Consider the following 25,861-nt stretch of genomic DNA (forward strand, 5'->3'; position numbering starts at 1 on the left):
GTTGGTTTGGAACCAAGATTTTGCTTGTCTACTAGTGTACTTGGGGTCATTGTCTTGTTGAAACACCCATTTCAAGGGCATGTCCTCTTCAGCATAAGGCAACATGACCTCTTCAAGTATTTTGACATATCCAAACTGATCCATGATACCTGGTATGCGATATATAGGCCCAACACCATAGTAGGAGAAACATGCCCATATCATGATGCTTGCACCACCATGCTTCACTGTCTTCACTGTGAACTGTGGCTTGAATTCAGAGTTTGGGGGTTGTCTCACAAACTGTCTGGGGCCCTTGGACCCAAAAAGAACAATTTTACTCTCATCAGTCCACAAAATATTCCTCCATTTCTCTTTAGGCCAGTTGATGTGTTCTTTGGCAAATTGTAACCTCTTCTGCACATGTCTTTTATTTAACAGAGGGACTTTGTGGGGGATTCTTGCAAATAAATTAGCTTCACACAGGTGTCTTCTATCTGTCACAGCACTTACAGGTAACTCCAGACTGTCTTTGATCATCCTGGAGCTGATCAATGGGTGAGGCTTTGCCATTCTGGTTATTCTTCTATCCATTTTGATGGTTGTTTTCCATTTTCTTCCACGCGTCTCTCTCTTTTTTTTTTTGTCCATTTTAAAGCATTGGAGATCATTGTAGATGAACAGCCTATAATTTTTTGCACCTGTGTATAAATTTTCCCCTCTCCAATCAACTTTTTAATCAAACTGCGCTGTTCTTCTGAACAATGTCTTGAACGTCTTATTTTCCTCAGGCTTTCAAATAGAAATGCATGTTCAACAGGTGCTGGCTTCATCCTTAAATAGGGGACACCTGATTCACACCTGTTTGTTCCGCAAAATTGACAAACTCACTGACTGAATGCCACACTACTATCATTGTGAACACCCCCTTTTCTACTTTTTTTTTACTAATAGCCCAATTTCATAGCCTTAAGAGTGTGCATATCATGAATGCTTGGTCTTGTTGGATTTGTGAGAATCTACTGAATCTACTGGTACCTTGTTTCCCATGTAACAATAAGAAATATACTCAAAACCTGGATTAATCTTTTTAGTCACATAGCACTACTATTATTCTGAACACTACTGTATACTATGTGTACAATAGTACACAATAGTGTATAATATGTGTACTCTAGACCAACCCTGGATGCAGACTTTCACTGCATCCACCATAATATCCGAAACTCAATAAAAAAGATGGTCTTGCTTGTCACAGAGAGGTTGCCACGACTGGATGTTTGAACCTTGAACCCTGGAATTGATGTGTGGCATCAGTTGTAAATCTGCCAAATGGGAAAATGTTATTTATTAATGACAGAGCTGTGTTTAACTGCTGTGTGAGTGAGAGAGGGGAATTATGTTTGTTGTCACTCCCAACTGAATGCTCCAATGAAACCAAATTAAAATGGGTCAGTCGTCAGGCAATAAATAGACCACTATAGTTACCTCTGCCGGGCAACACTGGCTAATCCCACGGGAGCATTCCGTTCTTGTTTTGAAAGATGAGCCTCAGGGTTTCTCTTTCAAAGGCGACACATTTGGGCTTTATTCTATTTTAATGGAGAGGTTTAACAGCCTTTGCAGCCCGTTAGGACCCCCTACTGGGTGGCCTTGATGGATCCGCCTCTTGTATTGCTGCTGTGTTGATCATTGAGTATGTGAGATGGATGTTTCAGTGGGTGGACGTGGAGACGTGACACACTGACAGTTCAGACAGGCAGGCAAAGATGTAGAGAGCTGGACCAGGACCTTAGACCTCCTGCAACAGATGAGACGGTTTCCAATGTTGTTGATAAATAAAGTGGGGATAGAAGACCGGGGGGTAGAAGTCAAACATTAGGACTGTGTCCAACCAGGACTGACTCCTGAAGTCGTAATCTGAGTTGTCATCACTCCCTTTAGTGGAAATGGTTTAGATGTTCTGCAGGAGTGCAGGAGAAGACAACAGGGAGACTGAAAAATGAAAATCAACATTATGTAGACATGGAGAGGTATTAAGTGTTTAACCTCCGAGAGATACGTCCAAAGTTCTGAAGTTCTACTTAAAGTCATAACATGAAGAAAGAGTATTTGTACTAATCCACAAGTCATCTTGAGTTACCGGTTAGCTGCCATCTTTTCAATAACGTTTACATACTTCAGTTTAAATTCAGCAGTAGCATGATGCGGCTAACCGGCAGCTAACGTAAATTACTATCATAAAAAAGGCTAATCTGCTACTTTAAAGTTAACTGTGATCATCCTAATAATCTGCTAAAATATTGAGCCGAAGCTACTGCTAACTGCTAGCTTTTATGACCCTGAAAACCCTTAAAACAGACACAAAAAGCTAATATTTTAATATGCTGAAGCATGAAAACAGAGGATAACAAGAAGGGTTACATGCTGCACTTTAATTCAATAAACACATTAAATTAGCTTTGCACTTTGTTTACAGAACGTGTTAAATAAGAAATATAAAAAATGCATGGAAAATAACTTTAATGAACAGATTTCCTTCTTGCTGATGCTTGTTAACTTTGCGCGTATGAGCGCCAACAGGAACAATCATGATGGATTACAAATATTTTTAACCATTAAACTTTACTTGTAATACAATATTAGCCCACTTAAATTTAGTGGAAATAATTTAAGTTGAAGCTAATTGGTTTGCTAATGGTTTTCAAAGCTGGCTGAAAAGCAGATAGTTAGCTTGCCAAGCTAGCTGTTAGCCGATCTGTGCCCACTAGTGGTGGTTTTCATATCAAAGAGTTGAGAGATTAAAGCCACTAAAACAGCGTGTGATGGATTATGTGACAAATCAGCTGCTAAAACCTCCATGTGATTTTGAAGTGGTTACAGTGATGTAGTTTCTTTTGTGTCATGTCTGGGTGGTCCTGTCACTCTCTATTTGTGTGTTTGTGACACAAAACAGCAGTTAAGCGTCTATTTTAAGTGTGTCGGTAGCAGCTGACATGCACTAAGCATCAGTGTGAAGCGTCTATGAATGAGAGGTCAGGATGGGTCACACGTCTAGAGGACGCCGGATCAGGGGGGACAGGTGGACCAGGGGGTGACTGAAGGACTGTCAGATTTACACGTGACTCCATGGCCAAGAAGACCACAGCATCAGCTCATGCGTGTGATGTATGGACAGTATATACAGTGTGTTCCAGACAGGCTGTCTCCTTCAGGCCTGGCACAAAAGCTCACTGCAGTATCTTTGGAAATTTGTTCCACAGCAAGATCCGTAAGGAAAAAGTGCCACTCAGCCTGGGTTGGGGAAATAATCCAAACAATCACTACTTTCACCACTGACAGACAGACAGACCACCAGCCACCCGCTGATACTAGCCAAAGTGGCTGTGATTACATAAATCCTTCAGTATAGTCTTGAGAGTCTTGGTGGCTTCCCTCACTTGTGTCCTTGTGCACAATCAGAGGGTGTCCTGACTGACCATGCTGTGATGTTCTCTTTAGTCCATCCACTGACATATTTTCATAGTGCTGCCTGGAGTCTTTAGTTATTTCTTCAGTGGTGGACCATTAAATTCTGTGCTGTGAAACCACGACCATCTCAGGTGTAAAAGTGATAATTTATTGCTATTAATGAGAGTGAAGGTGTTTGCATTGACTGTAGTTAACTGACATCACCTCCTGGAGGTTTTGCATGTTGAAAATTTAATTATTGAAATGTTTGCGTTTGTCTTAAAACACAAGCAACACAGTGAGACCAGACACTGTGCACTGTGGACTTCTGGAACTGAGAAACTTTGTATTTGTGATGTGTGAGATAAAAGACAGAAGGAAGCGCTGGCATTTTATTTATACCCACGGGGACAGCGAGCTAAGATTTCTGGCACCAAATCCCACGTCATGCTTACTATTCTCGTCTGAGGTGTTACATAGCACTGAGAGGTCAGGTGACGGGACCGAGGCATCCAGGGGCTCCGAGACCTCCATCATCAGAGCTCCTGTCACAATCACAAGAGGAAAGGGCTGAATATTTTCAGCCTGCTGGCATGAACCACATTTTTTCTTTGTGCGTGAGAGGACATTTTTGTATTTCTTGATTCCATTTAGAGATTTGAAGTTTTTTTTCCTTCCCCTGCACAATGGAGGCCTGGAGGATGGATAGATGGATAGATAGCTATTGCATTGCTTGTCATATAGTTTGTAAAGTGTCCAAAGACTGTAGTAATGTTTGTTCATTTCTGCCTGCCGTGGCATCTTATGCATCGTTTAGCCTTGTTTAAAATATGACAACAGTAATCAAACTGTATGTGCCATGACAGAGAAACAGCTTAATGTCAGTGTGATGTTTATTTCAAAGAAAACGACATCAAAAACAAATATTAAAATTTTTGTCAGTTGTTTGAACATCTGAAATATATTCATATGGAAACATCAGACAGCAGTAGATGATGTTTGCAGCACAGATGTCACATAATCCGTTCATATCGTGGAAACAGGGTGCGTTTACTTCCAAGATGGCCACAGTAATAATCATCTGAATAATAATAACATTTTTAAAAAGACACTGAAGTCCAAATTCACGCGGGGACACTTGGGTATGGTTCCTGAACCTCAAATCCAGCATGTTGTTCTGTCACCAAGATTTTAGCAGCAGTTTAATAATAATAATAATAATAAATGCTTTGTCCTATTTAGTGTCAAACAATTACCAGAATTAACTGCAGTAAAAAAAAATGGCTATTGTGTTTGGAGGTGAAAATGTTTGATTAGTTGCAAATACGAAAATTTCAAAATAAAAAGTTGGTCTCTGCAGGTGCAGTTAATAGAGTTAAGCCCCATTCTCACTGTCAGGAGTGTACACCCCAAAACCTTGTCCATACCCTGGAAAAGAGGGTGCAGGTTTTCTTTGCAGCCACTGATTCCACCAGGTGATGTCACTGATTAACTGATTCCATCTCCTCAAAGTGATATTAATCAGTAACATCACCTGGTGGAGTCAGTGAAGAAAACCTGCACCCTCTTGGCCCTTTCTGGAACAAGTTGCCCACTCCTGCCTTAGGGGGTCCGGGAAGGTGTCCGTGACGCACCAGGACAGTGCCATTGTACTGAGGTCTTAATTTTGTTCATTTTGACATATTCTGGCAACACTTTGCGTTTTCATGAAGCTCGGAATGATGATGTGCAGGATGTGACATCACCAGGCCGCGACTCTGACCTTCTGGGATGCAAATCCATTCAGGGTGTAACGGTACACTTTCCTAACTGTACGGTTCCTGTCAAGTTCCCTCACACATGCATAGAACAAAAAACAAAATGGAATAATATCACTTTAAATGTTCAACTATTTGCTTGAAGATCTGCAGTCAACATTCTGCATCTCAGCGTGACTCTAATTTACAGCCGGTGTTTTTAGACCTCATGGTTTTTATGCTCCATGTAAATTATTTCCATTTTTGCATTTCACAGTTATTTGTTGAATCCCTAATATTCCCAAAAGTGAGAATCTTCCCAAATGAATTTGACTGGAGTTTTGGGGGGGAAAAAAACAAGTGTAATATTTAAATGTGTAGTAAATGGTTTTGAGGAAAAGTGGTATTTTCCAGTTGAGGTCCAGACGTGACTCATTTCTGCTGCTGTGATTATCTGTCAGTAAACCAGCAGGAAGAGAAATTCAACTTTTGTTTTGTCAGCATTTGTTTTATTTAATGAAACTGGCAGCAGAAAATACAAGCTCACAGTTTGAGTGAATTTTTTGGTGAATTTCAGTTGATTTACAGTAATTTCCTGCAGTCAGTCGATTAGATTTAGTCTGTTTGTGAAGCCTGCACCAGTAATTTGATATAAATGTTGACAGAATAATCAGAGCCAAATCAAACCAGGTTTTAGACGACAGAGGTGACAACACTAATCAGTGTTAACAATGGAGGCGGCTATTGAACGAGCTAGCTGTGTCACATGACCTAATTTTGCAAAATTCTGCCATACAAGAGTGTAAATTCTTGCAAAAACGTCATTTGCAGTGTAAGTCATCACTGAATAACAATTATATTCTCTTGAAGTATTTTTAAAAAAATGGTGAGGGAGGGGTGCACATCCAAGGTAGCAAGCAAGCTAGCTAGCTTGGGTAGTTAGCATGTAGCTTGTTGAGCTTGTTTGTAAGCAAATATCCTGCGTGAGTGTGTGTTTTAGAAAGATCGTACCCAGTTCGCGATTTTTTTTTTTTTATAATAAAGATATATTGCCTTGCAGTCATGATGTTGGTGTTTTATAAGATGAGTTTTGCACTGACAATACAACATTTACATGAATCACGACATCAACACGCTTGCACATCCACGCTGTTTAGCGAGACCGCGGCCATAACGTTCACGTTCCCAGTCCCTGGTGTTACCGCGCGAATCACACACAATAATTTGAAATTCAAGAGCAGATGCAGATGAGATGAATGGAAATACATGGATATTATGAGTTGTGCACAATGCCACAGCAACACTGGAGAATGTTGAACACGGTCAATTAAACATTTCTATTTACTGTTTAACAGGACAGTCTGGACTATATACACAGGGACCTGCTGGGGGGCCGGGGGTGGGGCTGGGGGGCGGTGTCTTTTAAACATTCTGTAACTAGAACCAGTCACATAATGACGGTCTCAGTCTGACGAGAAAAGGAAAATGGAGGCCGACGCTTCAGAGCGGGACTCGGGGTCTTTGTCCGGGGGCTGGGGGGGCGGGTCAGAGGACTTGGTGGACAGTACAGTGGGGCGGTGATTCTGGCTGTGGGGGTGTGGCTTGCCCATCTGGATGGTGGTCGTTGGTTGGCTGGTCGTGCAGGACGCGAGAAACTGCTCTTCGGTTTAGCTTCGCACCCCTCAGCTGGGATCACCTGGAAAGAGAGATTACAGGACACGTGTCGGTGTCTGTCTGCACCTGGTGTTGTCACTGGCTCAGATGTGTGTTGTTTGGACATGTGTTCATATGATGTACACACCTGCCTGTAAGTCGTGTGTCCTGCGGTCTTGGGATTGGTGCTGTACTCATGTTGGATCTCCAACATATCGAGCAGCTCAATAAGTCCTTCATCCCTCACTTGGACACAGTCTGGCAACTCTGACTGAGCCTGCACCCCACCCCTCTGAATCTTCTGAGGTCCAGAAGAACCACTTGAGGACCTGTAGTCTATTTTGGGATCCAGAAGCTGGGACACAGGCTTCTTGACCCTCTCCCCTTGACTCAGTCCTGCATCTCTATCTGCCAAGCTGTTCGTCCTTGGTCTAACCTTCGGACTTCCCAGCACCTGGGATTTCCTCTGAGGTTTTTGTGGGCTCAGCTGTGAGCCTTTAGAAGTGCTGTGGCTTCCTCTCTGGTCCTTATGGGTCTGTCTACCCAGGTCTGATATGAACCCACATTCTTGGCTGGCCTCTGCTGCTGCTGTCAACACACTGGCGTCTGCTTGGCATTTCTGGGTGGACACAAACGCGGGCGCCCTGCTGGCGACTGGGGAGGCTCCTGCAGTTCTGCGATGACAGCTGTGGATGGGGCACTTTGGCTCGGAGGCCGGCCCCTGCAGGGTCACCACCCCCGTCTCTGTGAGCGTTTTGCCCTCATTTTGCTGGAGCATGGCTTCAAATTTCCTAAGAACAGAGGGGCTGCTGCACTTCCTGTCTGCAAGGACACTTGGACTGAAGACCTTCCTCTCCACAGCAGGAGAGTCCGGGGAGGTCCCTGGGGACTGGGAGGTTGAGCGAGGTTGGACAGCAGGTGCATCCCTCTGTCCGAGAGGAGGTTTGGCACCTGTATGTTCTTTGTTGGGGGAATATGACGTGTGAGACGTTCGGTTCTTCCGGTTTTCTGTCTCTTCATTGGTGCCCAAAAACTGCTCTTGACCAGTCCTGATTTAAACGAGACAAAAGAGAAACACACAAAAATAAGTGTGTGTTGTGTATTAGTTCATATGTACCTATGGGGAGGTAACGGTCTTGTGGTTAAGCGTTGGGCTTTAGACCAGAGGATCCTCAGTTCAAAACCCAGCCAGACTAGAAAACCACTAAGGTCCTTAATCCCCGAGTTGCTCCCAGTGTGTAGTGAGCACCTCGTATGGCGGCACCCTGACATCAGTGTGTGAGTGTGTCTTGTGATTGGTGAACGTGAGGCAAAGCGCTTTGAGCTTCTGATGCAGATGGAAAAGTGCTCTATAAATTCATAAGTCCATGTACCACATTACATCAGGAAGGATGCTTCAGGCAACTTACTTTTCACTTCTTTTTATCTTGTCTTGGTACACAGGCGCGTCGTGGCTCAGTGTGACTGAGTCACTAAAGTGCTACGATAGAAAGAGAGAGAGAGAGGAAAAAGTCAAAGTGCAGCCTGTGCCTGTACAAGTTTAAAAGTACAGTTTGCTGTAACAGGTGATTGAAGAATTTTCAATTTATTTATTTATTTATTTTACAATTTGCAATATTCCATGTTGGAAACTTTCCATGAGACTATATGGGAATCAAGGGGATATTAGGGGTGATTGATACAAACTGTGTCACATATAAACCTTTTGTCATAAGCAGACACATTATTTATGAGTATTTATAATACATTTTTAATGACATTTTTGATTTGTTGTACTTGCAAGTAGAACATTAATTGAATGTTTCATTGAACAACAATAAGGGTGTTTGCGGTCGTGTGGCTTCAGTTGTTCTGCTGTGCTGTGCATGTGGTGGAAGAATGCATGTTCCAGGGAAAAAAATCTCATTTTAATCTGAATTAAATTAGGTTTTTTTTTTGTTTGTTTTTTTCAAGCTACATTTAAGTTCCCCGTTATGGGCTAAACTCCAAATTACCAGTTCATTAATGTTAATTACACACATAGTTTCCAGCTTTGAAAGTCCCAGAATGTTGCAACCCAACTTGTGGATGTCTGAGGTGAGCTGTCCTTCTGGCTCCTGTTGTTTCTCTCTACTGCCACCTGATGGTTCATAGGTGATGGAAGAATGGACCTCCCACTAATAGGGGGGGGACTGCAGTAGATTGTAAAATGTGAGCCATGAACATGTCAACCACTCCTCACATTTTACAATCACAGTTTCCTGTTTCTGTACAATTATTAAAAGAAACTGTCGATGTTCCTGAAGTGATGTCATCACAGTTTAGAGTGTCATGGTCAAAATGAATGTTGGTATTTTTTGCTGTATTTAAAATAGGCCAGAAAACTCTTGACTGTGCTGACAGGCATTGGAGACGTGTTCACTAAAGACAGGCAGTGAAAGTATGTCCAGCTAACCGCCGTCTCTGGAAGCAGACCTGAAGGAACCAGCTCGCTGTAATCAATATGCTGCGGCTGCTTCCACTCATATCGTGTGCGCCTGTCTGCCTTCCTCAGAGCTGTGAATGCTAACAGAATGACAGGTTGGACTTTAAAATGATTACCAGGGCGGCCTTGCTGCTGCTTACCACGTGGCGAGCTGCATGGTTCTTCGGGCTGATTTGCTTCCCTTGCCCCAAATAATCCTGGATAAAGTCTCCAATCCCTGACATGCTGTTGCTGTGGCAAAAACTGTCGCCATTCTCTCGGCTCATGGGGTAGCTGTAGCCAGCAGGGCTGCAGTTGCAGACTCGGTTATGACGTGGCACTGGAATAGGTTGAGAGCGAGTCTTAACACAAAGTCCATCGCTGTGGTGCCCGAGTCCGTACTCTGTTGCGGCACCATTTTTCTGGTCTCCAGTTGTGATGTCATTTCCTCCTTTGCGGGCTTGAACTTCACTGTACAGCTGAAAAATGGGGATGAAGAATATGCACATTATTGATCCGCACCTTTCAAGAGACTGTTACCATCAGGGATGAGACAGATGCTGAACCTGAGTAGAAGCAGTTATTCAGTGAATATAGCAGCTCAGATAGCATCATCAGTTTTAGCACAGCTGAGTTTGAGAAAGTTGAAGTAAAACCAGGATTTAATTTTAAACCAAAGAAGGAAGATGGAATTTGATTGAGTAGATAAGTAGCACAGGGTGTAATGTAAACCACATTTCCTAAGAATGTAGCCAAAGGGAAGGATGTAAATAATAAATAAATGGGCTCAGGACAGAGCCTTGGGGGATGCCAGCAGTAACCAGAGATCTGAAGGTTTTGAGCTGGACAAACTGTGCAGCCAGAGAGAAATGATCTGAAGCAGGAGAGAGGGGCACAGTGATTCCAGCTGAAGTGACGAGGACAAACAAAAACTGAAAATTCTTCTATTTGGGAGACGATATCGCTCTTGAAAAAGCGAAAAAGTGGTTGTTTTTCTGGTGACCACTAATAACTATTTGTTTTTCTGATTAAATGATTACTAACAGATAATACTGTCATTATGCTGTGGGGCAGTAACTCATTAATATTTGTCAGAATGTGACTCATCACCATGTGACTCTTGGACATGGATTACCTTTGAGCTGTGGGTATGGACTGGGTGTCTGCCTGGGTGGTTGCCATCCAGGAGCCGTGTTGGTTCTGTCATGTATGTGGTGATGTGTGGCATTGTCGTGTGCTCTCAGACTATTACACTGACAGACGGCAAACTTTGCTTCCATGGGAGACAACTGACCTCGAGGCCTCTAATGTTGCAGTTACAGAATTTCAATGTAGCCAAAATGACTTTGCTGCAACATTACAACTAACAATGTAATCAGAGTACCAGTATTTATCCTGCACAGTCACTTTTTACAGCTCATTATGTCATAGTTCCGATGTCACGAGTTAATGTGGGCAGAGAGCGTAAGTTTGGAAACGATGTTTACACGACAAATTGGTGTTATAATTATCACAAACCAAACCTATATTTATGATCAGTGTGTGATTCCACTTTGTAGCTGCGTGTTTGCTGCTGCAACATTAACACTTCCATCAGGATCCACTTTCACACCGCGCGCGCGTTCGGCACATCACACTTTAATTAGCGCGTTAGCGTTTATCTGTATCATAGCTCCAACAAGGCCGGCAGCGTGTCAGCTAACATGCTGCCAACACCACCGGCAAGAGAATAAGCTGGAAACAAATCCGTCCTGGCGTGGCATTGGCACACAGCGGTGTCAAACAGGAGAGGACTGTGTGTCTGTCCCACCTCATTATGTCAGAGTGAAATTTCATCTGGAGTGTCAGGAATCTTAGAGACCCAGAGGAATTTATTACAACCTGGTTTGCGTGAACATGTCTACCTCACTGCAACATGACAATAGAGGAAAATTAGACAAACGTTGAATTTGTTTACACTGACAGTATAAGAAACTCGATCCTAAAGCAGATTACAAAGCAAATTAGTTTAAAGTATTTGTTTGCCCACCATTGGCTGGGATATAGTCAAGAACACTGTGTCCCTCAGCAACATGATTGGTTAAGTGATGGCTTTGCCCATGTTTTGAGGATGCACAGGAAAATTTCCAATCCTGATTGAACACATCAGGTGCACCAAGTTTCATAAAAAAAAAAAAAAAAGCACTTCCTTAGTTTTGACTAATCCTGATAATCAGCAGCTTTGGCTATAATGCTGTTGACCAGACCTAGACTTCAGAAATGAAAGACACTGACAAGCTAAATGTAATGTCAACTGCACATACTCCTAATTTCCATCATGCATGTGATGATAAGATTCTTCCTTGCAACAGCCCCAGAAACGTCTAGCAGGTATCAGTATTCAACAACAACAGACAGGGTCTGTAACATAATAAATGAGAGCACTTGTTGAAATTCTCTTGTACCGGCATGAGTGGTCAATATCCACCAGGTGGAGATATTGCTCCATTTCAACAACCTGGAGTACAGGCTGCTGTGGGACACAACGAGGAGCTGGTTGCTTATAGTAGAAGATAAATAAACCTGCATTTTGGATTGCTGTGCTGCATCAAAGTCTAATCAGTTTTCATTTAATCAATTAAGATGACAAATGTATTGTTTTTAAATAATTGTGCTAATAAAGTAGAAGATAATCTTATTCATTCACCCACTCATTTACAGAGTAAATTCCTAGAGTTATTGAAAGCCTAGAAATAATCGAACTAAACCAGCAGACACTGGTGAAAGCATGACCTTCTGGGTGGAGCTAACGGTGGCTTTAAGGACCTCGGATGGTGCGCTCCATTTTAATGGGACGTCTTACCTCTTCAATTTTTCTCTGGATGTCCTGTAGCTGGTCCTCCCACTCCTGCATCTCAGAATCAAAGTTATCGAACATCTCTGGCTTCTCCTGACCCCAGCTTCGGCTGCTGTGCTCCAGCCCACGCTCCAGACCAATGGCTGCCATGATGCAGGCCACTGGACGCCCACGGGCGTTTGTAAAGAGCAATTTCCCTTTTTCCCCTCTGGTTTCCTGTCAGATGTCACTGCAAAGCCGGCAGGAAGGGACGGAAGGATCGATGGCCTGGAAAAACTATAATATCAAACACACGGGACCCAGGAATCGGGGCGGTTAGAGAATCATGTCCGTTGACAACCAGAGTCTTTATTTGAGTTTGTATTTAAATCCAACATTGCGACACGTGTTGACCAAAGTGTTGCATGACGGCATCAGGGGTTAGACTCTGAATCTGACCTCCACAGCGCAGGTGCCAGCCTTCTAACGGCGGTGATTTAGAAAGTGGAACACTAATAAGTGAAAGTGAAGTGAGACAGAGGAAAGTGCCCGAATGCTCCAGCTAGTTATTCCCTCCTACCTGTGATGCAACAGCGGAGATATAAATAATCTTGTAACTATGCATAGTAAACTGGAGGTGTGTGCCCAGAACCAATGACAGCAGCGGAGTTCAACAAGTATGAAAAACACAAACTGCCACGTCTGAGTAACGCACACAGCAGCCAGAGTCAAATTCAATAGAAGTCCAATTTAACAGTCTGTAATCGATGGAACAAACAGAATAAAATGGTCATTTAAGACTTAGTCAGAATAATAACCACTGATGACTGTTGCAATCCATTTAACAGCTAAAGTTATTCATCAAGGAACTTTAAACTGTCACTGTGTTGAAATCCAAAAATTATATTTGTTTGAAAAGATTCTAAACTTGTGGTTAAATGTGCTGAGTAACTTAGAAATAATCTGTTTTTAAGCACTTACCTATCTTTTTTTCTGAACTGCTTTCAACATTTAAATGGCAAATTTGGCAAAATTAATCTCTAATTTGAAGTAGATTTAACAATTTACACACCATTGATGGTGAGGATATATATATATATATATATATATATATATATATATATATATATATATATCACATATTTTAGTGTTTTCAAAAAATGATTCCACCAACCTTTGATACAGTCCAATACTCCAAGTGACTGTGCCTATTTTTCTGGCCACTTCAGTAAGTGACATGCATAAAAAATGACTAGAATGATACACGATACTCTAAAACCTCCCAAATAAAGAGTCTTTAACAGACAGAGAGCTGCTTATTTACCGTTTGTCTACATGAAGTTGTCAGTGGTGTCAGTGTGTAAATCCTCGCTGTGGACTGTCGCTCCGGTGCGTGGTGGGTTCTGGCCTCTCCAGACCTCCACCTCTCTTCACTTTGACCCCTCTGTGTTACGTAAAACCCCTCAGAGTGGATTTAAACGACCTCCTTGTTCCGGTGACACATCACCGTTGAGGAAAATAGTAAACAAGCTGTGTTCCAGCCGGGGTCCTGAGCCTTTATAGCGCCCCACACGGATCACATATCATAATGTCAAATTTATTCCAGCATTTGAGGTCTCCTTGGAACAACTGTCGTCACCGGCATCGTGGCTATAATTACACGGCCAGAGAGAAAGTGTTTGCATAGCTCTCTCAGCCAATAGGCTTCTCTGTTGCTACTCCACTTTCGGATGCCGGGGCAGAGTTGGTCTTGTGACTAAATCCTGTTTTCTATGAGTGGCACAGTCACTTTTTAAGATAAACATGGTCATCTGCAATAAAAATCACCTTCACCATCTTATTCATGAGTTTGGAAAATGGAAATGTGTTTCAAGGAACTAAAAGGTGCATTCAGAGTGCACACTTCTGCCAGGGTACCAATGGCCCCACCTACTGACAAAGAGCAGTGTTTATCCTGTTAAGACTCCATGAAACGTGTGTGTGTGTTTTTAGCTTTAGAGCTGGATGTCACATGACAGAGATCTCAAAGATGGTACAAGCAGGTCCCTTCAGCTTCACGCAGGGTCACCACAGCAGATCTGAGTGGGATCCACATGTTGAATTGGCACAAATTTTACACCGGAACTCCAACAACATGAAGAAATGAGATCTCAAAGATGGTATCATTTTCAAAACATGCAATCAATGAAATGTGCCATGAATTTCTGCTTCATTAACGTGAATCTCTGCTTCATTTATGTGAATCTCTGCTTCAATAACGTGACTCTCTGCTTCTTTAATGTGACTGCTTCGTTGAGGTGAATCTCTGCTTCATTAACGTGAATCTCTGCTTCATTTAGGTGAATCTCTGCTTCATTAACTTGAATCTCTGCTTCATTTATGTGAATCTCTGCTTCATTAATGTGACTCTCTGCTTCATTGAGGTGAATCTCTGCTTCATTGAGGTGAATCTCTGCTTCATTCAGGTGGTCAGATTTTGTATGATGCAAAATGTTTCTGCAGGCTACAAGCACTCACATACACACACTCACTCACTCACTAATCTTCCAAGACTGGGTCATGGGGGCTGGAGCCTATTCCAGCAGTCACAGAGCATGAGGTGGGGTTCACCCTGGACAGGACACCGGTCTGTCACAGGATCACATACAGACAAACAAACACATTCACACTTACAGACAATTTAAAGTTTCCAGTCCATCTAACCTGTATGTCTTTGGATGTTGGAGGAAGCTGGAGCACCCGGACAGAACCCACACAGACACAGGGAGAACATGGAAACTCCACACAGAAAGGCCACAGGTGGGACTCGATCCCATGACCTTCTCACTGTGAGGCAACAGTGCTAACCGCTAATCCACTGGGGTGTGAGCACTAAAACCCCTAAAGCAAGCTACAGTTTCCATAATGCATTTCACCTTCCCCTGAATCCTGCTGCCTTTCACTCGCTCATGTTGCATTTGATCTTATCTGATTAAACTTGAGCCTGTAGATCTTTATGACATCATCACCAAATGGGGTAAGTTTGTTTTGTTGAAACACCAGGAAAGAGCCTCAAAATGTTAGAGATGTTTCTGTGAGCCAGGTCCAAAATCCTGTCAGAACCCATTCTCTGCCTTTATGAAACAAACAAACAAAGCTTCAAATAATGTCTTAAAAAAAATGGCTAAAATTGTGCAAAATCCTGCTACAGCTGGTGCCATGATGAGGTGAGCAGAACTTTCCCTGTCACACGTTCCTGAGCAAAGCAGGAATTCCGTGTAGGGATGTTCTGGTCTCATTGTGAAGTTCTTAGTCACAGAGAGTCTGATCTTCTCTCCTCAGACTGCAGGTGCATCAGAGAACAGGAGTTACGCCTGGTAACTTAGTCCTGTGTTCTCTGTATTTCTCTTTTTTTTATGGCAACATACAAACCTGAGATTGACTTTAGGATTCACTACTTTTCACTTTGTTTCATTCCAGATTTGGCACTTTTATGTCATTCTTTGATTTATTTAATGTGAAATGTGAAGATGTGATTTCATCTTGCGATGGTGAAGGTTGTGCTCCTACAATCATTTGCATATTTTATTTTTTCAGAGACACTAATAAAGTAGTTTACAGTGCAATTCTGTGACGAAACAGTTTCTGGGTTCAGGAAGATTTTTTCATTCCTGGTGCTGATCTGGATCTCTAAAGTATTATCTCTCTTTGCTTTCTTTAATATTTCGAGATGGTTTGTCGGCCGGCGCTGATAATGATTGGACATAATTCCAAATGTCTAACATGGAGCTGCATGTTGGTGCTGTTTTTCTTTGGAATTCTTGATATCACACCCCCCCCCCCCCGCCCCTTTAACTCACCTTGTTGAGGGCTTAATGGGAGCAAGAGTGCATTATGGGTAATGTAGAGTCCAGTGTTGAAGCGAGCTGTACATCTGTGGATGGGAGTTAGATTGTGGAGCATTTCTTCATGATGTGGTAACCTTGGCAACAAATGATTGGGGGGGGGTTACTGAGCAAAAAAAAAAAAAAAAGGATGATGCAAATTAAGGGATGAGTATATCACAGAACAAAGAAGAGAGTAAAAAGAAAGACTAGTTTAAAGATGGTGGCGTACGAGAGGGATGAGAATAACACGAGGATAAGGATGAGCAGAATGATGGGCTGGAACATCTGGGCAGGAAGAAGAGGTTTGGAAAACAGAGTCATGAAAACAGAGAATGCTCATTACACATCTTTTTTATTCCTGCTCATTTTGAGATGGTTTGTCTCACCGCCATCGGCTCGTCTGTCCCATCGTCCTCCAGCCGGTGCACTTCCAGCCTCTCAATGAAGGCCTGCAGCTCTTTGCGGAACGTCTTCATCTGGGCGTTAATGCGATATAACAGCTCGTGTTCCCTGATCCTGCTCCCATCATCTTCCCCGCCCTCTTCTCCACCCCGCCCAAACATCAAGTCGCCATTGGAGACATAGACCCTCGCCTCCGAGATGATGGAGGCCGTGTCAGCGATGAGCCGGTCAATGGTACGAACCAGCCTCTCCGCTTCCACGCGGATGTCAATCATTTGCTGCCTGTCGCGTAAGCTGTCTTGGACACTGGGGAGGAAGCGAGCCATGGCTGAGCATGCAGGGGAGGCGGCGCCCTCAGGCCCGGTGGGGGTGTATACGCCCTGCGTCAGCGTCAAGCATCGGCTGCTGCTGCTGTTTCTGACCTCGTCTGAGTCACTCTCCCCGCCTACGGGGCCCTCGCGCTTGCGGTGTGGAGGAATGAGACGGGAGAAGGCGGAGTCCTCGTCACTTTCCCGGCGACCGCTTGCGGCACCGCTGGCGTCGCTCTCTGCATCACTGTCTCGTGGGCTGGGCCGCAGGGACAGATGGGAGGCCAGGTCATAACGCTGCATGTTGGACAGGAGCACGCGGTTCTCGTACTGCAGCTGCATCACCTGAAGGGAGACGAGACACGCCGACAACGACAGTGAGATTTTTGTTTTTGTGCATTCGTGATCAAATGATATGATCAGAACGCTACCAGGACGAGATGGGTGCATACTCCAGCCAAGTCATTCATCTGACTCTGAGGGATGTGGATCCTTTTCTTGATCTGCATCAATCTGACCTTATTGGTTGTCACACTGAACTTGAAATGTCTCATCAAACTATGAGAGAGGAAACTCAAAAAGATCCAGAATCCACGTCTGTATCCTGACACAGCTCTTCCATCCAAAATGTCTAAATCAAATCCTGAATCCACATTTGGATGTTTGAGCAAACAAATGACAGTGACATACTGACCTTGTCATGGAGGAGGACTGGAAGGGCGCTAGTTATGTGGCGTGCACCACTTCCTCTACTCATTACCCCCCGCATGCCTCTGCCAAGGACCACGCCCATCAATGCTAACAAAAGTTCAAAGCTCCGCCCAGTTTTTCTACACCAGGTTGGACAAAATCTTACAAAAATGGGTTCTGTGACACATTATATTGCCCCGCCCCCTCAGCTGGGATCACTCCAAGATTCATTAAAATCAGCTGAATTACAGCCTGTGTCTTTACTTTTTACATTTTAAGGTTTGAAGTTAACACTTTTTGCACATCTGTCCCAAACTGGAAGAGTTATTATCTGGAGTTAAACTCAAGCCGTTCTCTCGGCTTTGAGAAAATGTCTTCAGCTGTGTTTAGGGTGTTTGTGCTGATGAACCAGGACGCTTTCTTACCTTCCCACTCAGGTCATTAATCTGTAGCCTCGCTGCTTTCAGTTCCTCCTGCAGAGCTTCTGTCTTGGCTCCATCGATCCCTGCTCCTCCTGTAGCTCCGCCTCCGTGCCTGGCGCCTCCCTCGTGGGTTCCAGCTTTGAAGCGTAGTTTGTTCAGCTCTGTGGTCACCCTCTTGTTTTGCTCCTCAGCATCAGTCAAGTTCCTCCTCAGAAGCTCCGCCTCGTCCTCGACCAGCTGTAGCTGCTGCCGGAGCTCCGTCAGATCATCTGCCAGGCCCCGCCCTGCGCTGGGCCCGCCCACCGCTTCACCGTCAGAGGTCCCCGCTCCCTCTCCTTCACCACGGAGGTCGTCGAGCTCGGCTCTCAGGCCGCGGTTCTCAACCTGTGGGAGAAGAGCGGAGCCGGCTCACTGATCGCCTGCAGACTTTCAGTCTAATACTCTGATCAGTTTTTCACTCTTACCTCCAGCTCAACAATTTTCCTCCCTAAGATGTTGGCCTCCTCCTCCACCAGGCGCAGGCGCAGCTTCAGCTCGGACTCCCGGGTGGTGGGCGGACCCCCGGCCTCTCCTTTAGGATGGGTGCTGTCCAGTTCACCGTAGAAGGAGCGGTACCTCTGCAGCTCCTGCTCCAGGCGGTCCTTCTCTTTGTCGGTTTTGGCCATCTTCTTCCTCATCAGCACGGCTTCCTCTCTGATTAACGCCAGCTGGCACTTCAGGTCCTCGTTGTCCTCCTGAAGTGAAAATACAAGTTATATATTTGTTAAATATGGAGTACAGACGGTCAACTGTTCAATGACCACAGCAGCACTGACACCGGATGGTTTGATAATCATCACAAATTTTAACATTTGATTAATTTACCAAGGGGAGAACCCCCCCCCCCCCCCAAAAAAAAAAATTTTTTTTTGATTTGTTCCAGTGTGTCAAATTTCCCAATTTATTAATTTCTGATTTTGATTTTGGTGATTCCTGTGTAACCCCACCAAGCTTTTCTCTGGCTTTTAAATTGGTTTTTGAGTGTGTGTGTGTGTGTGTGTGTGTGTGTGTGTGTGTGTGTGTGTGTGTGTGTGTGTGTGAGGGTCGTGGTGGTGGTGGTGGGGGGGGGGGGGGGTTCAAGGTGAGAGCTAAAGTTTTTACAAAACTATTTCGGTGCATTTTCACCTTAACCACCCACCAGAGGGTGGCGCTGTGGCTTTGGAAATGGATGTATTACGCCAGACCAGCATAAATAAAAATATAAGCTCAAGCAGAGAATCATAAATTTACACCAATAATTCTATTTAAATTATAAATGAGAATTTGAAAAAGTTTGTACCCTTTTCAAAAACACTGAACTAACTGATGTTTCAATATGTAAAAGTACAAGTTCAAACAACACGAAAAATGTTTAGAGTGTTGAATTGTGAAATAAACTTTTTATTGGGAAGGGCTATTTGCTGGTTTCAGGAGCTGAAACCAGCAAAACAATTTGTTCAAATGGAAACTTTTTCGAACAATGATGCTGTTTGTCTGTCTGGGTGGTTGCCATCCAGTTCGTTGGTGAAGCGCAGTTCCAGCGCACGCTCCCAGACTTGATGGAGGTTTATCCCCGTCTGTCGCAGCCCGACGTGCTGAACATGAGAACTAACTCTGTGAGGATGAGCTCAGGATGGAAAATATGAATATGTGTAATTCATGACTTCATTTCTGGTAAAGGCTGAAGGATTGTTCTCACCTCGCTCAGAGTCTGTGCTGCCTTCTTCTCCGTCCTCTGCGTGTCCTTGCTTCCTCTTCTTTTCTGAGACTTTTGGAGAACATTGGATTCAGTTACTCGTGAAGTTTCTCTTTTCTGATTTCAGACATTCCAGAGTTTTGTGGTCATGCCAGTGTTTTGATATTGAGTAATCAGGGAGATATCATGTAATTTACCACCATGGTCACATTCACTTCAATTCACTCTAATAAATCAACAAATGAATTTGTCCAGAAAATTCACAGTAATTCTACTTTGATTAACTTCAACATGCAAATTATGTGTCAATCGTGACCCAGGAGTGTCCAGAATGGAGGCAGCAGGAGCTTAATTCTGTGTAAAATCTCAGCACTGGCTGTTCTAATAAGGTCAGAATAGTTTGGGGAAATACATTAATTAGTTATTAATTTATTTCATGACAGCCGTGCTGCGAGGGTGCAAAGTGCATCCGCAGTCTAGAGAGGCACATGCCAGCTCATGAACATTATAGATTCTTCTAATATGTGCTCATCAAGTGATGTTACGCTACCGCAGGTGGTGACGCCAAGAAAAAGAACAGAGGTGGAGCTGAAAGCTCTGAAGATGCTGTGATGTTTCATGTTCATGATGAGGATTTTAGGGATTTTGTCAGACGGTCTGGAGAGAGGTGAGATTGAGATGGAACTTTGGGATGTGGGGTATATACAGAGAAGGATGCTCAGGATGGAGCAGACAGGGAAGGAGGGGGGAGAAGAGGGAGGTCAAAGAGGAGCTTTACAGATGCATGTGGCTGATGTGACAGAAGAAGATTCAGACAAGATGAGATGGATGATCTGCTGTGGCGCCCCCTAATGGGAGCAGCTGAACAAAGAATAATATTATGCTACTACTCGCTTGTGATTCAACTAAATAATTTCACGGTGCAGTTGAATTTTTAGCCATTTGTGTGTGATGATTACAACCCCTGGCAAAAATTATGGAATCACCGGCCTCGGAGGATGTTCATTCAGTTGTTTAATTTTGTAGAAAAAAAGCAGATCACAGACATGACACAAAACTAAAGTCATTTCAAATGGCAACTTTCTGGCTTTAAGAAACACTATAAGAAATCAAGAAAAAAAGATTGTGGCAATCAGTAACGGTTACTTTTTTAGACCAAGCAGAGGAAAAAATATGGAATCACTCAATTCTGAGGAAAAAATGATGGAATCACCCTGTAAATTTTCATCCCCCAAATTAACACCTGCATCAAATCAGATCTGCTCATTGACATTGACCCTATGTGTCTTTTTGCAAGGAATGTTTTTGCAGTTTTTGCTCTATGGCAAGATGCATTATCATCTTGAAAAATGATTTCATCATCCCCAAACATCCTTTCAATTGTCCAAAATATCAACGTAAACTTGTGCATTTATTGATGATGTAATGACAGCCATCTCCCCAGTGCCTTTACCTGACATGCAGCCCCATATCATCAATGACTGTGGAAATTTACATGTTCTCTTCAGGCAGTCATCTTTATAAATCTCATTGGAAAGGCACCAAACAAAAGTTCCAGCATCATCACCTTGCCCAATGCAGATTCAAGATTCATCACTGAATATGACTTTCATCCAGTCATCCACAGTCCACGATTGCTTTTCCTTAGCCCATTGTAACCTTGTTTTTTTCTGTTTAGGTGTTAATGATGCCTTTCGTTTAGCTTTTCTGTATGTAAATCCCATTTCCTTTAGGCGGTTTCTTACAGTTCGGTCACAGACGTTGACTCCAGTTTCCTCCCATTCGTTCCTCATTTGTTTTGTTGTACATTTTTCGATTTTTGAGACATATTGCTTTAAGTTTTCTGTCTTGACGCTTTGATGTCTTCCTTGGTCTACCAGTATGTTTGCCTTTAACAACCTTCCCATGTTGTTTGTATTTGGTCCAGAGTTTAGACACAGCTGACTGTGAACAACCAACATCGTTTGCAACATTGCGTGATGATTTACTCTCTTTTAAGAGTTTGATAATCCTCTCCTTTGTTTCAATTGACATCTCTCGTGTTGGAGCCATGATTCATGTCAGTCCACTTGGTGCAACAGCTCTCCAAGGTGTGTTCACTCCTTTTTAGATGCAGACTAACGAGCAGATCTGATATGATGCAGGTGTTAGTTTTGGGGATGAAAATTTACAGGGTGATTCCATAATTTTTTCCTCAGAATTGAGTGATTCCATATTTTTTTCCTCTGCTTGGTCTAAAAAAGTAACCGTTACTGACTGCCACAATCTTTTTTTCTTGATTTCTTATAGTGTTTCTTAAAGCCAGAAAGTTGCCATTTGAAATGACTTTAGTTTTGTGTCATGTCTGTGATCTGCTTTTTTTCTACAAAATTAAACAACTGAATGAACATCCTCCGAGGCCGGTGATTCCATAATTTTTGCCAGGGGTTGTATCTCCACACACACACAAAAAACAAAAATATCAGCTGCAGTGGCCAGCAGAGGTCACTGCATCATCAAGCTTTCAGTCCCGACAACTTCCGCTACAACCAGCGAGTGTGACCAGAGACCAAGACTAAAATTTAGCTGTAGTAGTTTACAGTCCAACTGATTGTGACCTTTCGTGATGTTTTCTGACTTTCTAACTTGTGACATGATCAAAGTCTTCTTTGATGAAAGCAAATGCTGAATGTGACCTTTACCTCTTTGGTTTTGTCGAGCTCGTTCTGCAGAGCATGCTTGGTCACCTCCACCTCGATGAGTTCCTGTCGCAGTTTTTCATTCTCATCCTCCATCTTTGTGCGTTTCTCCTCCACCTTCTGCAGCTCGTGGTGCAGCCGCACGGACACGTCCTTTGCTACCTGCAGTCATCGTAGAGGGATGGAACACAAAGGCATCGTTTCCATTTAACTGTCTTTGCTGTAGGATCCAAAGTGAATTGTGGTGTTAGTCAGGGGGTGTGTTCTGACTCTGATTCTGTTTAGGGGTTACATGGACTAGCTATTGGACTAGGTGTTGGACTGGGTGTTGGGTCATGTTGTGGAAACCAGTAGCTTTTGTTGGTGAGCAAACATTTACTGACCTCAACTTCATGGCTGTTGATGAGATCTTCACAGAAACAATGGATACCCTGACTGCAGCTCTTGAGAAGCTGAGACATGAATCGATTTCTGAGTTTGCAATTGTCTTGGATCAAGACAAAGATCCGGGCTTTCAATGACTTTCTGGACAAAGTGGATCTGTATGTGGTAAAAGTGTTGAACGTGAAGATCTCGGCAATGATGTTCATGCCTCTGGCTCCTCTGCTTTTGTGGTTCTAAGACTCCTGGGAAGACCTCATGGGGTTAGGAGGTCACAGAATAGAGGTGTTTGGTGATCCTGATACCTTTGCAGCAAAGCAAGGTCCACGTCTTTAGGGTCCTGGTGCTTCCTGTCTTACTGTGCGGTTATGAGACTTGAGCTAAGGTGTACGACTGGATGACTTTGGTATCAGGTCTTGTTAGAGAGTCCTTGGGTACCACTTAGAATGACTTTGAGTCAACTGGTTATTCAGGTGGACTCAAACGAGGTGAATCACATGTGTTATGAGGGAACATCAGCTGCGACATTTTGGTCATGTGGTGTGTTATTTTTGACACGCCCACATTTATCCTGGCCAAAGCAGGAGATGGCCACATTTACCATGGTGGCCGGTTCCATGGTGTTGTGGATGCAGCACCACATGGCACTGGAGCGTAGTTCCTGCCTGATTTTAATTCCTAATAGCGAAGTTTGGATATTTGATGTCTGACTATCTGTTGACACACGAAGGCGAAAAAGTTTTTCCTTTTTGATAAAAATTCAAATGTGAACAAAACATTCTTAAAATGCTATTCACCTGGAGATGCTGTTGAGGTGCTGCAGTGTAAAAAACTCAGCCCTAAACATAAAATAATCTTCACCCCAAGGTACAGTCCTGGGATTTTTTGCTTTGGCAGACGTATGCGCTCCTGGTGCCCTTAAAGTCTGTCTTATTTTATGAAATAAAGTTGGGAGATGGAAGCCCCGTGTAAAGAGACCGTAGTCTCCCTCAGGTACCTTCAGGTCCTGCTCCAGGCTCCTGAGCAGCTCTTCGTCGATTTCTCCCGTCTGGGCATAACGTAGCCTCTTCCTCTCCGCTTTACGCACACGATACTGCAGGATCCGGCAGTTCTTATTGGCTCGCTCCAGCTCGCGCCTCATTTCCTGCAGCTGACAGGTGTCCTCTTCGTGGAAGGAGTCTCTCATCTCATCCATCTCTGTCCTCATCTCCTCGATCTCACACTAGCAGAACCAGAACAAAGTTACAGTGAGGGCGTGGTGCCGGTTCTCTGATCGGAGCAGGAACCGCAAGACAAACGCTAACTCAGCGTTATCAGAAAAACACCGTAATTTTGTGAGTTGGATACGTCACACACAGTTTTCTTTCAGCCATTGACCTGTGACATATTTCAGATGAATCTACTTGTATGCTGCATTTATTAATAACAATGCAAACGTAACATTGGGGAGATTGGGGTCACACTGCTTATCTCTGCCTCCCTTAGAGGGCGCTATTCAAAAATCCCCCCTGAGGGTGAGTGACTCATTTAAACAGGGGCCGGTTGTCATGTGTGACCCCATGACATGATTTACTAGAAAAGTAAAAAAAAAAAAAAAAAAAAAAAAAGTTGGTTTTCTGTAAAGAAAAACGACAGTTTGGCCAATTAAAGTCAAAATTGGCCAGATGCTGCATCTAATTAAGTAATGTCAGACCTGCTGTTTCGGGCTTTCTACACTTTACGTCAAGATTATACCCAGATTTTCCTTGCATAAATTATACTTTCTTTTATATTATATTAAGTTGAACCAATGACCAGATTGTTGTTGTGTGGAGTTGACATGTTCTCCTGATGCCCTGAGTTTAGGTATCCTGGTTTCTTTAATCTCAGGGTCTCAAACTTGTTCCAGAAAGGGCAGAGAGGGTGCAGGTTTTTTTTTATTTTTTTTTACAACCACCCACTCCACCAGGTGATTTCACTGATTAACTGATTATCAGTGAAACTTCTGAGACGTCTGCTTTAAACCGTCAACAACTAAGTGAATTAAATCATTTCTAAGAAACGATAGTTCTGTTTTTCTGCTCTTTTTGTCAATATTCTGAGTCATAATTCTCAAGTGGAACTATTTTCTGTTGTGGACACTAACCAACTGGTCAGTCAGATCCTGGACTAGTTCTCATTGGAGCCATGAGATCCGCCCACTTGTGATCTGAGAAAACTATTCAAATTAAAGTCTGTGTGCCAAGTGCTCCCAGTCTCCCCTACTGACTGAGGTTTTTATTATTGTTATTTTTCAACGCAATTTTGTCTGTTAATTTTAAATTCTGCGTCCATATTATTTGGCGACATTTAAAAAGAATACATTATTTTACGTCAAACCTTCAGATCATCATTTTCCTCCAGTAGTCTCTCCATCTCGCCCCGAAAGGCCCGATCCTGATCCTGATCCTGGTGCTGGTGCTGGCTCCGGTCCCGCTGGGTGTCAGACCCGGCCTGTGGATCCTGTGGATCCTGTGGATCCTGCTCCGTACCCGGATCCGCCTGTGCGGCCTCCTCCTCCTCCTCGGTCTGCATCCTCGCTCCGCGTCTCTTCACTTCGTCCACATCCGGATCTGCGGCTCCTTCTTCCTCATTCACTGAATGGCGATGCTTGCGGCCTGGGAGGGGTTTAACGGGGAGCACCGGACAGGAGAACCGAGCTTTTCTCAGACAGCGTCCACCCTGTGTGACTTCCGCTTCAGCACCATCCGGCTGAACAGCGTCCACACTGCGACTCTCGGAACCGGAACCAGATGTCGGATCGGCAGAGGTTCGAGTAAAGAACTCCAGCTCTTCTGATCCCGGCCGGGCCGGTATGAGTACTGTGGGCCGGTGTTCCGGTCCGCTGGAGCCTCCAGACCCGCGCCTGCTTCAGGGAGCGTCAATGAATTTCTGTCTGCAGACTTAACGCAGATGTTTTCGTCATAAAGCACGTGTAACGCTTACATTTTATGTAAAATAACTTTTAAACAAAACAAGATCATTTATTAAGTTCAATACGCCCATTTTATGTGTTTGTTTATGATCAAAACTACACAGGATTATAAAGAGTTTTTCATAATATTAGAAAAGTGCAGTGATATTTATTAGTCAGGGTAATTTTGATAGTATTCTTCTGATAAGAATTTGGAGTTGCTGAGCAACATCCTGAAAAGAAGTGAAAATGAATTTGACGTTAAATATTTTGAAATAAAATTGTTTAGTCCTATTTATTTAATTCTACTTATTATAAAATGTTTGCTTATTAATGAATCTCCAGCGGGTAATAAGATGACATTTCTGAGTAATGTGCACTATCAGGTATTT

General features: G+C 43.4%; 1 protein-coding gene across 3 annotated transcripts; it reads right to left on the reverse strand.

Moving 5' to 3' along the window:
* Nucleotides 1–6,176: 6,176 nt before the first annotated feature.
* LOC117502719 (protein SOGA3-like) lies at nt 6,177–25,327 on the reverse strand. 3 transcript variants are annotated; one of them, XM_034161815.1, is made up of 9 exons: nt 24,896–25,327; nt 23,535–23,759; nt 22,160–22,318; nt 19,482–19,550; nt 18,229–18,498; nt 17,768–18,148; nt 16,329–16,997; nt 15,916–16,227; nt 12,301–12,373 (listed from the first exon to the last, which is right to left on the reverse strand). In XM_034161815.1, exons 1-8 carry the CDS (start codon nt 25,088–25,090, stop codon nt 16,117–16,119), a joined length of 2,079 nt encoding a protein of 692 aa, XP_034017706.1. In that variant the 5' UTR covers nt 25,091–25,327; the 3' UTR covers nt 12,301–12,373; nt 15,916–16,116. The 3 variants fall into 3 exon arrangements, with proteins under 3 accessions (XP_034017707.1, XP_034017708.1, XP_034017706.1); XM_034161816.1 differs by lacking the exons at nt 16,329–16,997; nt 17,768–18,148; nt 18,229–18,498; ... (2 more) ...; nt 23,535–23,759; nt 24,896–25,327 and adding exons at nt 6,177–6,875; nt 6,966–7,867; nt 8,228–8,298; nt 9,423–9,740 and having other exon boundaries at nt 12,104–12,373; nt 15,916–16,073; XM_034161817.1 differs by lacking the exons at nt 15,916–16,227; nt 16,329–16,997; nt 17,768–18,148; ... (3 more) ...; nt 23,535–23,759; nt 24,896–25,327 and adding exons at nt 6,177–6,875; nt 6,966–7,867; nt 8,228–8,298; nt 9,423–9,740; nt 13,401–13,722 and having other exon boundaries at nt 12,104–12,373.
* Nucleotides 25,328–25,861: the final 534 nt, after the last annotated feature.

Source organism: Thalassophryne amazonica, chromosome 21, assembly GCF_902500255.1.
Source record: "Thalassophryne amazonica chromosome 21, fThaAma1.1, whole genome shotgun sequence".
Classification (NCBI taxonomy): Eukaryota; Metazoa; Chordata; class Actinopteri; order Batrachoidiformes; family Batrachoididae; genus Thalassophryne; species Thalassophryne amazonica.

Bases quoted from the DNA above. Each gene is read 5' to 3' on its own strand.
- LOC117502719 (XM_034161815.1), bottom strand. From the start codon at position 25,090: ATGCAGACCGAGGAGGAGGAGGAGGCCGCACAGGCGGATCCGGGTACG. The intron at 18,149-18,228 runs GTAAGAGTGAAA...CTTCTCCCACAG, and splicing joins GGAAAATTGTTGAGCTGGAG to GTTGAGAACCGCGGCCTGAG. The intron at 16,998-17,767 runs GTAAGAAAGCGT...GTCTCCCTTCAG, and splicing joins TTAATGACCTGAGTGGGAAG to GTGATGCAGCTGCAGTACGA.